Source organism: Kogia breviceps, chromosome 2 (assembly GCF_026419965.1).
Source record: "Kogia breviceps isolate mKogBre1 chromosome 2, mKogBre1 haplotype 1, whole genome shotgun sequence".
In the NCBI taxonomy this organism is placed as follows: domain Eukaryota; kingdom Metazoa; phylum Chordata; class Mammalia; order Artiodactyla; family Physeteridae; genus Kogia; species Kogia breviceps.
Genome location: NC_081311.1, coordinates 12728207 through 12740514, shown reverse-complemented (window position 1 = coordinate 12740514; position 12308 = coordinate 12728207). Strand labels below are relative to the sequence as shown.

The following is a 12308-nucleotide window of genomic DNA, read 5'->3' as shown; positions in this document are numbered from 1 at the left end:
GATATGAGTGGGAAAATTCATGAAATCATGATAAATTCTGGAGTTAATAGCAACGTACAAGTGTTGGTTACTTTTGACAAATGTGCCATGACTATATAAGACGTTTAACAATGAGGGAAGTTGTGTGAAGGGTATATGGGATCTCTCTGTGTTATCTTTCAATTTTTCTAAAAATTTTAATTTATGTCAAAATTAAAAGTGTATTTTTTAAAAGACATTCTTTTCCAAACCCTTCTAGCTAGTTATCCCTTCTGGATTCAGGCTGCAAATTGTACTTAAGTTTTGTTTCTCATCAAAGGTTTTGCTTGCATTACTATAACATATCTAACTTTTCTGCTTTAGATCATAAATGAAACACATATCAGCCTTCTTCCTGTTTGAAAATACATTTCTAATTTTAAACGGTGCCTAAAAGAAGTTTCTTTTGGTTTTAAATCAAGAAAATATTCTGTCATGGATTTTCCTTTTCAGGTTGTAGTGGTTTAATCTGTAGTCTTTCAGCTTGAAACAGTATATCTTAACATCCAGGCAACATTTTCCATTTAAATATACAGAAAGATTCCATGGTGGAAAGGTATCGAAAAGGTTGCATCCTGAGATCATCAAACTCATTCATTTACTCAACAAATACATGTCTATTGTGTGGAGGAGCCAGTTCTGGGCCTGAGAATTCAAGGGAGTAGTAAGACAGATACGGTCCCCGATCTAGAACATGCAACTTGTGGGGAGGCCAACATCAGCCAGTCAACCACAGGAATAAATGTAAAACTGCAACTGTGGAAGTGGCTCCAAGGAGAGGTAGGTACATAGTGCTCTGCAAAGGGACCCTCACCAAGCCCGGGGCATGGGAGGGGGAATCAGAGAAGGTTTCCCTCAGAAATGATCATTGCACTGAGGTATGAAGAATCAATAGACATCCCAGATGATGAAACTAGCATGTACAAAGGCCCTGGGACAGGAGGGAACAGGAGAAGGCCAGGTGGCTGGAAAACAGAGAACAGGAAAGAGAAGGGTGTTAGGTGAGGTTGGCAGTGGGCCAGGGCCTTGGAGGTCTTGGGAAGGATTTCAGTTTTTTTCTAAGACTAAAAAGAAGTCATTGACATGCTTTGAGAGGTGACATACTTAGATTTTCTTCCTTAGCTGATTGCTCTGGCTGCAATCTAGAGAATGCCCTGGGAGAGGGGAAAGGGGGAAAGGGCAGATCAGTTAAGAGGCCATTGCAATAGATAAAAAATATGGCAGTAGGGCAACAATGGAGCTGTTTGCAAGAAGTAAAGAACTCTTTAAGAAGTTTGGTTATTGAGAGGATGAGAAAGAGAGAGGGTGGCCACTGGCAGGGGATTGGGAATCAAGAAAGGATTATTTTTATTCTGTGAGATCTGAGCAGATTTAAAAGCCTATAGGAAGGATGCATTTGAGGTAATGTTGAATATCTATAAGAGGAAATGAATAATGAATTGATAGTCTAGGTATCCTGACAGTCACCCAAGTGACTCTCCCCTTCCGGAAATGTGTATCATAGCAGTCAAGGTACATTCAGGACACAGAAGCCATTCCCGCTATTTGAACAGAGATAATGTAATGTAAAGAATTTTTAGTAAGGTTACAAAAAATTATTAAGTAACTGAAAGGCTTAAGAAGACCACTTTAAGGCATTGCAGAGGTAGCTACTGCAGAAGGCAACAACCACCCCTAGGGATGGAAGAACAAAAGGAAAGTTCGGATTATTAAAATGTAGAAGCTTAGAAGAGGAAGCGGTGGGGTGGGACCCAGACCTCTGAGGAGGAAGTACCGGCCAGAATATGTGTCTCTAAAGGGACACCACGAGGCTAGTTCTGTAAGTGTTGGGAAAATTGCAAAATGGATTCAGCCATGTCTCAGGAAGGAACTGCAGCTGCCAGCGTGAAGCAGCACGGTCTGGAGAGGTGCTCAGAAACCGGAAGCCAAGAGGAAGGAGCCAGTCTCTCCTTCCTCCTCCGTCTCCCTCCTGCTCCCCCTACTGGCCGAGCCTCACAAGGAGCTAGCGGAGCCGTACAGGGGCGTACCGAGTCCCAGCCTCAGCACCCCACGTTGAGTATAGCAGAGGAAGGGCAGACCTGAGAGACAATAATTCCTTCTGGAATTGTAAAGGGTTCCTAAAGGGGCCTTAATGTATATTCATTTTCAGTGAGATAAGGCTGGACCCATGATGGGTGTTCATACTGTCATGTAAATACGCGGAATTGACAGAGACCACGTTTCTGACGGCAAATCTTCTAGTGTGGCACTTAGACCCTGTCGTGTTTACTTAGGAAGGAACATTAGCTGCCGGAGTGTCCAGTGGGGATGCTGAACTTGTGTGTCCTCCACCAGCTCATGCAGGCAGCATTTTCACCTGTATGGAAATGGGGATGAGGATTTTTTTTCTTTTCTTTTTTTTTTTTAAACATCTTTATTGGAGTATAACTGTTTAACAATAGTGTGTTAGTTTCTCCTTTACAACAAAGTGAATCAGTTATACATATACATATGTTCCCATATCTCTTCCCTCTTGCGTCACCCTCCCTCCCACCCCTCTAGGTGGTCACAAAGCACAGAGGTGATCTCCCTGTGCTATTCGGCAGCTTCTCACTAGCTATCTATTTTACATTTGGTAGTGTATATATGTCCCTGCCCCTCTCTCACATCGTCACCGCTTACCCTTCCCCCTCCCCATATCCTCAAGTCCATGCTCTAGTAGGTCTGTGTTTTATTCCCGTCCTACCACTAATCTCTTCATGACATTTTTTTTTCTTAGGTTCCATATATATGTGTTAGCAGACGGTATTTGTTTTTCTCCTTCTGACTTACTTCACTCTGTATGACAGACTCCAGGTCTATCCACCTCATTACAAATAACTCAGTTTCATCAAAAACTCTAGAAACAATAAGTGCTGGAGAGGGTGTGGAGAAAAGGGAACACTCTTGCACTGCTGGTGGGAATGTAAATTGATACAGCCACTATGGAGAACAGTATGGAGGTTCCTTAAAAAACTACAAATAGAACTACCATGCGACCCCACAATCCCACTACTAGACATATACCCTGAGAAAACCATAATTCAAAAAGAGTCATGTACCAAAATGTTTATTGCAGCTCTATTTACGATAGCCAGGACATGGAAGCAACCTAAGTGTCCATCAACAGATGAATGGATAAAGAAGATGTGGCACATATATACAATGGAATATTACTCAGTCTTTTTTTTTTTTTTAACACTTACTTTTCCATTATTTAAGGGCTACTCTCACTGGGTGAAATTTGATATATTCAGAAAAGTAAAAAGAGATGTATTTGTTAAATCACCTGTAGATTTGTTAAATAGTTAATATTTGTTAAATAGTAGATTTGTTAAATCTACTACCTAAAGACTCCTGACCTTTTCTGCATATTTTCAGTTTTCTTTACTATCATTACAATCATTTGAATGTAAAATTCTGTATTCTGATTGTCTTTTTCACTTAATCTTATTTGACAAACATTTTCCTTGTTACCACAAAGCCTCTGTAAACAATTTTTAATGGCTGTGTACCATTCCTTTGAAGGGGACATTTCATAATTTACCCACCCATTTTTTAATGGTCAAACATTTCGGTGACTTCTAATTTCTTACGCTCTTAAATGATATTTCAGTAAATGCTTTTGTGCCTATGAACTTTCCTGTACTCAGAATTATTTCCCTAGAAAAAGTGACTGAGAAGGAATTACTGAGTCGTAGGGTATAACTAAAGAAAAAGTATGGGTTTGGGAGTTGGAAATGCCAGCAAGAACCACAGCTGAATTCTGACGTGACTGGGTAGGGCCCCTGGGACCGCAGTGCAGGAGGGGATTCTGCTCTCCCTAGTGGGGGAGAATTTTCTCTGAACCAGGTACTAAGACCTTGGCCAAGCAGAGTGACTGGTGTCTGAGTCTTATTTACAGAGACAGAGAGACAGTGTGGGATGGGTAGAGGCTAAGGGAGAGGGCTCTTTCCACATTTCAGCAGGATTGAACCTGTGTCTTCACCACGCAGTGGGCTCTGAGGAACACAGCACCGCTGGCGCCCCTGGCTTTGCCACTTTGGAACCACCTGGAACCAGCAAGCCTGTCAGGAGATCCATTTTGTCACTGTGGGTCCTGGCAGCAGGGATGGTGACAAATTGCCCCTTCCATGCGGCTTCCTGGGGAGGGGAACCAGGGTGGACTGACCCTCTGTGACTGTTGGGAGAGCTCTTTCAAGAACCTTCTGAGATTCCATATGTATGTGTTAGCGTGGGGGTGGGATAGGGAGGGAGGGAGGGAGACGCAAGAGAGAGGAGATATGGGAACGTATGTATATGTATAGTTGATTCACTTTGTTATAAAGCAGAAGCTAACACACCATTGTAAAGCAATTATACTCCAATAAAGATGTTAAAAAATAAGTAAATAAAAAATAAAATAAAATTGATTTTTTAAAAAAAGAACCTTCTGAGGCTTCAAGAGGCCCTACACGTTACATGTTATGTAAGGGGGACCAGAGCCAGGGAGGTGTGGTTTGTTCATCAAGGTGGGGTCATTTATCCCTCACACTGCTGAAGCCTGAGAAAATCGGGGTTGATGTGTTTTTTTAAATTAAATTATTGTCATGAAATATTAATTGTATAAGTACATAAAAGGTTGAAGCCAGTTTCCTAAAATTCTTTTCAAAATGGTCTCCCCGAGACTGGAAGATGAGAGAGAAGTGGAGAATTCAAACCGATTGGGAGTCTGACTTTTTGGGGGGGGGCATAGGGGTGAGCCTCATGTCAAGCTACGGAGGTGACAAAACAGCAAAAATGCAGACCAGGAGGCCAGAGTCATTTTCAGCTCACTCCAAGTGACTGAAAACAGGATCGAGGTAGACTCTGCTCAACATCTTTGGGAAGAAACTCCATCAACCAGCCTTAGAGGCCAATGGATGGAACTTTCTAGCAAGAGAAAACATGCAGGGCATTAGCCACTTCCCTTTCTCCAGGGAGCAGCAGAATTCTGCAGGAGACCTCTGGGACCTTTCCAGAGCCTGCATGATGCAACTGGGAATTAAATTTGGCCAGAAAGGGCTTCCCTGGTGGCGCAGTGGTTGAGAGTTCGCCTGCCGATGCAGGGGACGCAGGTTCGTGTCCCGGTCTGGGAAGATCCCACGTGCCGCGGAGCGGCTGGGCCCGTGAGCCATAGCCGCTGAGCCTGCGCGTCCGGAGCCTGTGCTCCGCAACGGGAGAGGCCACAGCAGTGAGAGGCCTGCATACCGCAAAAAAAATAAATAAATAAAATTTGGCCAGAAATGTTTGCAACCTGGAGACCCTCGGCAAAGGCTCAAAACCGGTTGCAGAGCGAGCCTCCCTGTTGGAGTTTTTGCCAAACAAAATGACTTGAAAACGATCCAGTCAATGACAAAGCACTGCTGGCAACTGAGCCCTTGAAAGTCATTTGAAAACGGACTCTTCCTCCTCTGAGACCAACCCTTGGCCACCTGGGTCAATAATTATGGAGTTGTTTGGACTGGAAGGAACTTGGCCAGGGTCATTTAGTCCATTCCCATGCATCGCGCTGGGATCGAGTTCATTATTCCAAACAACCTGTAATAAAGAGTTCCCTCCTCTCGCTCAGAATAGCTCCAGGGATGGAAATTCCCCTTTCTTTGGCAGTTCATTCCCTTGTTTTGCTTGTTCTCTTGTTCTGCACAATCCCTGGTTTGGTTTTTCTTTTTCTTTCTTTTTTTTTTTTTTTTAACTTCTTCAAGCTCTGAGCCCATGTTTTCCCTCCCGTAACTTAAGCCATTGAAAGCGATTCCTTCGATAACATCATCTCGCCTATTGTGAAACTGCTAGGGGCTCTGTCTTCTGTTGTCTTCCTAAGACAGAACATGGTTCGGGCTCTTAGCTGTTCTGTCTTCCAAATCCTGAGTGGCTTTCTTTTGTTTGTTCGGGGTTTTCTCCACCCCTTAGCCAGACTCTCTAGAATCACTGCCTCTTAAGGGAAAAAAGAACTCACAAAAGCATCTGTTGGGAGTGACACGGATGCCCCAGGTTCTTTGCCTCCTGGCTCCCAGGACGTTTTAACGGCAATCCTTAAAGTATGAGTGCAGGAAAGGATTTCAGGTGGAATTACCGTGAAACAACTTCTCTGCATGAATGTTCAAGGGATTATCAGGGTGATTTTACAATTCAGTGTTGATGAAAACACAAATGTGGAAGACATTTCCAAGTATGCCCACCTCCGTCCTAAATAAAGCCCAATCCTAAGGCTGTTCATTCCTTCCTGAATCTCTCTCTCTCTCTCTTCCTCTTCTTCAGCTCTTTTTTCAGCTCCCCTGGGTGCGTCACCCACCCACACAACCACAGCTGCCTTTGGGTAAACCCCAGGCTTCTTTTGAAGTTCAGCTGTTTCCATCCAGGCAGCTGGATGACAGGCTGAGAGAGGCGCCCCTCAGCCTCCTCCTGGCTGGTCAGAGCCCTGAACTGCGCTCCAGGGACCTCAGAGCTAATCTGAGCCTTGTTTCATCTTTCGAGCATCAGCTCCCAAAGGCAGGATGCATAGTTTTGTCTTGTCTCTCTTTCTCCTCCCAGGCACCCAGTGCTGAAGAATTGCAGTTTATGTTTCTGGAAAGTGTGGGGAGGCCCCCTCAATTTCAATCTGTTACGATCCCATATTGAATCAGGTGAAGAGTTGAGATAAATGACCTTAATTGTAAGGACATAATTTTGTAGTATTTCTTACTACCTGGTAGAATCAGCCTCCCCTCTTTATCCTTATTTTTCAAAACTGGCATAACTCTTTCAGAGTCTTAATGCTTCAAATATATAAAAATATTATATATATATACCTATATATGTATATATATATATATATATATATATATATATGTTAGAATGTGCCAATCAAGCTTTGATAGCTTTTTTTCATGTTCAGCCAATTTTGCATTCCAAATTGATCATGAAAACTATTTTTTTATACATTGTTGGATTCCACTTGCTGATGTTTTGTTTAGAGTTTCTGCATCTATGTTTACAGGTAAGACATCTATAGTTTTCTTCTTCCACATTGACTTTGTCTGGTTTTGATATAAAAGTTAGTACTAGTCTCAAAAAAAAATGACCTCAGTTGTGATAAAGGTCAGGGCCACTTAAAGCCTCCCCCCTTCTCTGGTCCCTAGCCCATCCACTCTGATCTGTGTCTCCTTTAAGTTTGGACCCCCAGCTTTGGGAGCACCTGGAAACTTGGTTAAAATGCAAATTCCCTGGCCCAATCCAGACCCAGCAAATTAACAACTCTGGCGATGGGGTCCAGGTGTCTGCATCTCTAACCACCTCCTCAGATGCTCCTTGGGCCCGGAATACTGCCTGGAGCTGAGGGTGTGACAGGCAGATGTCTCCAGAATGTACCTGGTGCCGCTGTCCCTCACACTTTTCTGTCACCCTGCATCTCATCTCTACTCCTCATCCTCAGGTCTCCAGGACCAGGGTAGCCCATGCATGTCTCTGAACCCCCTATAGACTGAGCCAGCCAACTTTTAAATGTCCAAATGTGACAGCTGGTGCAGTGAGACCGGCAGGGCCAGCAGCCTGGGATCCTCCACAAGGACACTGACCGGGAGTCAATGAACTCGTATTGATGAATCACTCTATGGTATCTCGGTCCTCTTTCAAAGGACTGTTCCCGTGCAAGTGCCTCATACGGAATGCTGGCCGTGACTGTTCTTCCTGGAGCTCTTATTATGAGCCAAGCACTATTCTGACCAGGACTTGGCGTGAACGTGGCAATTACTTCATAGGGTGACTGGGAGCTTTAAACGTCACGATGCATGTGAAGTGCTTACGACAGTACCTTAAAGGAGGTAAGCTCTCAATAGCTTAGCTTCTACTGCTACTATGATGAAGAGGAGGAGGAGGAGGAGGAGGACAACGATGATGGCAGCCACTCAACTGAGTTTGGGGAGGACATAACTCGAGGTCTTCCCGCGGGTGTGCCTGATGGGGCGGAGCCAGAACCTAAGATCAGGATATGGCCTCTTCCCAGTCTGGCTGCAGACATGCCGTCATCCCTTTGCTCCTGTAGGATGTTGGAGGGACCAGGAAGAGGTGGGCAGGGCCACGGACGTACAGAGGGAAGGAGCGGTCCTCATGGGTCTTCGGCTCCTTTCCATTCCCACAGGGAGCATATAACTCTCCCCACGCTGTCCCCCCACCAGGCAGCTCTCTGTCTCATGTCCTCACCAAGCCCCGACAAGCTTTGCTTTTTCAGCTGCCAAGTAATTCCCCACCCCCATCCCAGCTTCTGGGCCCTCACCCTCCACTCTAGCCAGTGACAATAGAGATGGATGGTCTCAACCTCTTCAGAAATGTTCTTTTCTCATAAAGGACTAGGAACACTGTCAAATTGCCAAATTTAGGGGTAGAATGTCAGTACATATTATTTGTATAGTTTTGTACATAAATGTTAAATTTATACATTTATGGTCATTTACTTTCCAAGGACTGAAAGAATCATACTCTCAGGCACATTCAACAGAACTTGAAAAATCAAAGAAGAAAGAGCCTTACAGTGGTCGGAGAGGGGAGGTTGGACGGGGCGTCACTGTTCCCTAACCAGGCCAGTGGGGTTGGGTGTAGCTAAGCCTTCCGTTGAACTCCGACCTTCCCAGTAAATGGGGCAACTTCTTTGGGAAGGAGACACACTCCCTCAGCTCCTGAACACATAGACCTCGTCTCCCGGCAGAGACGCCTCTGAGAGTTTCAATAAGGCGCGAGGCAGCGTGGAACGGAGAGCTTGTACCTCCAACTTTAGGTTTTAGCGGTGCTCAAGGTCCACAGATGGTGCTAGAGAAACAAGATCCTGCAGTAACTGGTCCGTTTTCAGAGCAGTGCTCTGGGCCACGTGGCCAGACATACAAGTGTATGCACAGGGGCAGCTCAAGCGGCTGGGAGACGGGGTCTTACGTGAAAGAGAACAAGGGCAGCAAATTCCTCCCTGGAGACAGCGTCCGTGTGTGTGTGTGTGTGTGTATGTGAGTGTGGCCACCCCACCCATCTTCAGCGTGTTCCTTCTGTTATTAAAGCAAGAACTGCTTTCAATCCTGAAAATGACCCTGGCCCTCACTCTGAGCCCGGCCCTGGCCCCGGCCCCGGCCCCGGCCCCGGGTACCAGCCACAGCCACCACAGCAAGGGCCGTCCTCTCCCTTGCAGACATCCAGGACAAAGACACGCCACTTAGGAAGGTGAGACGCCTTTTAAAAATTAGACAAAATCTTAGAGGGTTTATTCCCTTTATCTTTAGACCTACATCCATTAACCCACACTCAAAGACAATCAGTGCCGCTGTTCGGGAGGGCAACTCAGATGGGTCGAAACTGCCATTGTATATCCAGGAAAGAGAGAGACACAATATAGATCTAAAAAAAAAAATGCCTGTTTCCAGGGAACCAGCTCCCCCTGAATGCGGCCTGATAGAAACCCGAGATAAAACTCTCATGGATTCTGCTGTACTGTAGTGTCACTGAGACAATTTGCACAGTCTGTGAACTGCTCCCATTTGCCAAACTTCTCTTTTAGCTGTTCTAAACTTGATCTCATCAAACTCTTATCTTTTGAATATATGGAGCAGCATCTAAAATCATAAATTTGGGGGAGGAGGGAAGAAAGACAGGGTTACATGAATAACTGGGACCAGACAACAGCCGAGGAGATGCCTTTTTTCTGAAGACTGCAAAGCCTGAACCATGCATGACTTATTCTGGGCCCTCTGATCCTCTTTGCTCACACAGGACCTCTCGCGATGATGATACACTTGCAAGCACCCCGGTTCCCTTTCCCAGCATCACTGTGAATATCCAGTTTCCTTCAATAGCAGCTATCTCTTTAAACCATTATAATACATATGGATTTTACTTTCTGGCTCTTCTTGCATATTCCTGTCTATCAAAAAAAAAAAAGATTTATCTTTCAGAGGTGGTTTTATCTTTTATTGCTTAAACAATCATCTGTATTGTGGAGAAAAATCCAAAGCTGTCAGTGTTCCTGGTCTCGGGTCTCTAGCAAACTCACCTCCCCCCACCCCCTCTCACCCCCATCTGCTTATAATTTAATGCTCTGTATGTTTTAATCATTTCATTAGGCATGTCTTTATTTTGAAATGCAACTAATTCTTCAGTTCAAACAAACAGCCAGTAATTCTAAAAGTGAGACCATTCTTTTCTTTGGGGTAGAGCCTGGCCTAGAAGAAATATCACACCTATTTTGAGAAGGAAGAATTTAAATGCTCCTTTTTTTTTTTTAAATCATTGATTCTTAAAAGTGGAAAGGATCTTAGAGATTTGTTGATTATCTCCGCAGGTGTGGAACTAACTTTTGAACAGTTCCTCTCACGTCCCTCCTGAACACCGTGATAAAGCCGTTATTATTATTAAGGCTTATCAACAAATAGACTAAAAAAATTATGTCGTAAAATACTCATTCCTAAGAGTATCTCATTATCTCATGCCTATACTTAGTAATAAAGGACACAAAAGAGCAAAGTGAGCCTACTATAGAACTTGTATATTTTACTAGTTTATTTTCTTTATAGGCATTTACATTTATTAAGGCAAGGGGGTGGTCATATTTTGCTATGGGGGGAAAATAATTTACAAAGTGCTTCACTGGATCGTTTTTGTCCCTGAATTTCAGATTTATTCTACATCCAGTATGAAGCTGCTGAAATTCCAGCACTTATTTAGTTTTAACATTATATTGGTGGCCCAACTGTAAAACATGGAATTGATGTCTTTATTTTCAGATACTTAATTGATTTCTGGTAATAAAATGTTCTTTCAACATTTTAGAAGCACAGGTAACATTTACTACACAATTTTCACTATAAAATTTGTTGAAGCATTGGTAGATAAATGGGTAGGATACACATTAACATTTTTTTTAATTTATTTATTTTTGGCTACATTGGGTCGTCGTTGCTGCGCGCGGCCTTTCTCTAGTTGCGGTGAGCAGGGGCTACTCCTCGTTGCGGTGCGCGGGCTTCTCACCGCGGTGGCTTCTCTTGTTGCGGAGCACGGGCTCTAGGCTCGCGGGCTTCAGTAGTTGTGGCACGTGGACTCAGTAGTTGTGGCTCGCGGGCTCTAGAGCGCAGGCTCAGTAGTTGTGGCGCATGGGCTTAGTTGCTCCGCGGCATGTGGGATCCTCCCGGACCAGGGCTCGAACCCGTATCGCCCGCATTGACAGGCGGACTCTTAACCACTGCGCCACCAGGGAAGCCCCAGCATTTAATATTTGTGTCTTAATTCAGCTTTAAGTGCCAGTGTTTATTAACGTTGGTACATAGCAAATGCACTTTCTGATATAGTCTCTTCCAGTGAAGATTTCGTCTAATTCAAAAACATAAATCAGAACCATTTAAATTTCCATATAAAGATTGCAATGATGATAATCTAATAGCGAAGTTGTCGCTATTAGACAACACATTTGAGGAATTGTTTTAGAACACGTTTGGGAAGTTATTGACAGATGGGAAGCCCGCGGGTGGCTGGCACAAATGGTTGTCATGCGCCATCTAGTGGCTCTACGAGAAACTGTGCTCATTTCCCGGGAAAGGTTTTTGGAGCCAGTTTGACTGCTCCGAATTTCAGAGCCTGTAGGAGAAGCTAGCTTGGTACGTTTGTCCATCTTTAAGGCTTTACACTGAGAGGGACCACTGAGGACAGCATGCCAAATTATCTTCCAAAATCTCTATGTCCTAAGGAACACCTAAGAAGTAACTAGTCAGGGAAACTGTTTCTGTCTGGATCCGGAGCAAAATTAGGAAGCAGTCGGAGAAATCTTTGCCTGCAACAGTTGTGGTATAAAGCAAGGTAAGTAGCATGACATTCCCTGCTACATTTTTCCCACAGAAACCGTCACTGTGCAGAAACCCATGATCTGGCCATGACTTCTACAACCCGGCGGACCTGCTTAGCATTGCTGAATTTGCACAGGGGAAGAAACTGTGGCAGGTGGCTCATTTTATCCAGCGTTTGGTGCTAATTCATAAGACATCTTAATTCTTACACATACGCATAATAGTGACGTTTTGTAATGGATTACAATATCCTGTTTCACGATTATCAACAATCTGATTTTTAACTTTCCAGTTGAGGGCTATTACAGTAAAAGAATTAATAGATCCAAAATTAGTAGCAGAAAATAAATATCTCCAGGTTAATTCTTATAGTGGCAAGTTATTCAAAATAGAGTGAACACTTTGAGTTCTTGCATTATTTCAGCTTTAAATATCTTCAAGACAATTTGAAGTGTGACCATGAGT

At 43.9% G+C, this 12308-nt stretch overlaps 1 protein-coding gene across 8 annotated transcripts in view; it reads right to left on the bottom strand.

The window, feature by feature from the left end:
- FAM204A (family with sequence similarity 204 member A) overlaps window positions 1–12308 on the bottom strand; it is a 246726-nt gene that overhangs the window by 136946 nt on the left and 97472 nt on the right. Inside the window, exon 7 of one of the 8 annotated variants that reach the window (XM_067024566.1) lies at window positions 10549–11373. The exons of the other annotated variants lie outside the window; for them this stretch is intronic. Coding sequence (XP_066880667.1) covers window positions 11314–11373 — 60 coding nt within the window. The 3' untranslated portion in view covers window positions 10549–11313. Of the gene's footprint in view, window positions 1–10548; window positions 11374–12308 lie in introns of those variants that run through there. 8 annotated transcript variants of the gene reach the window in all.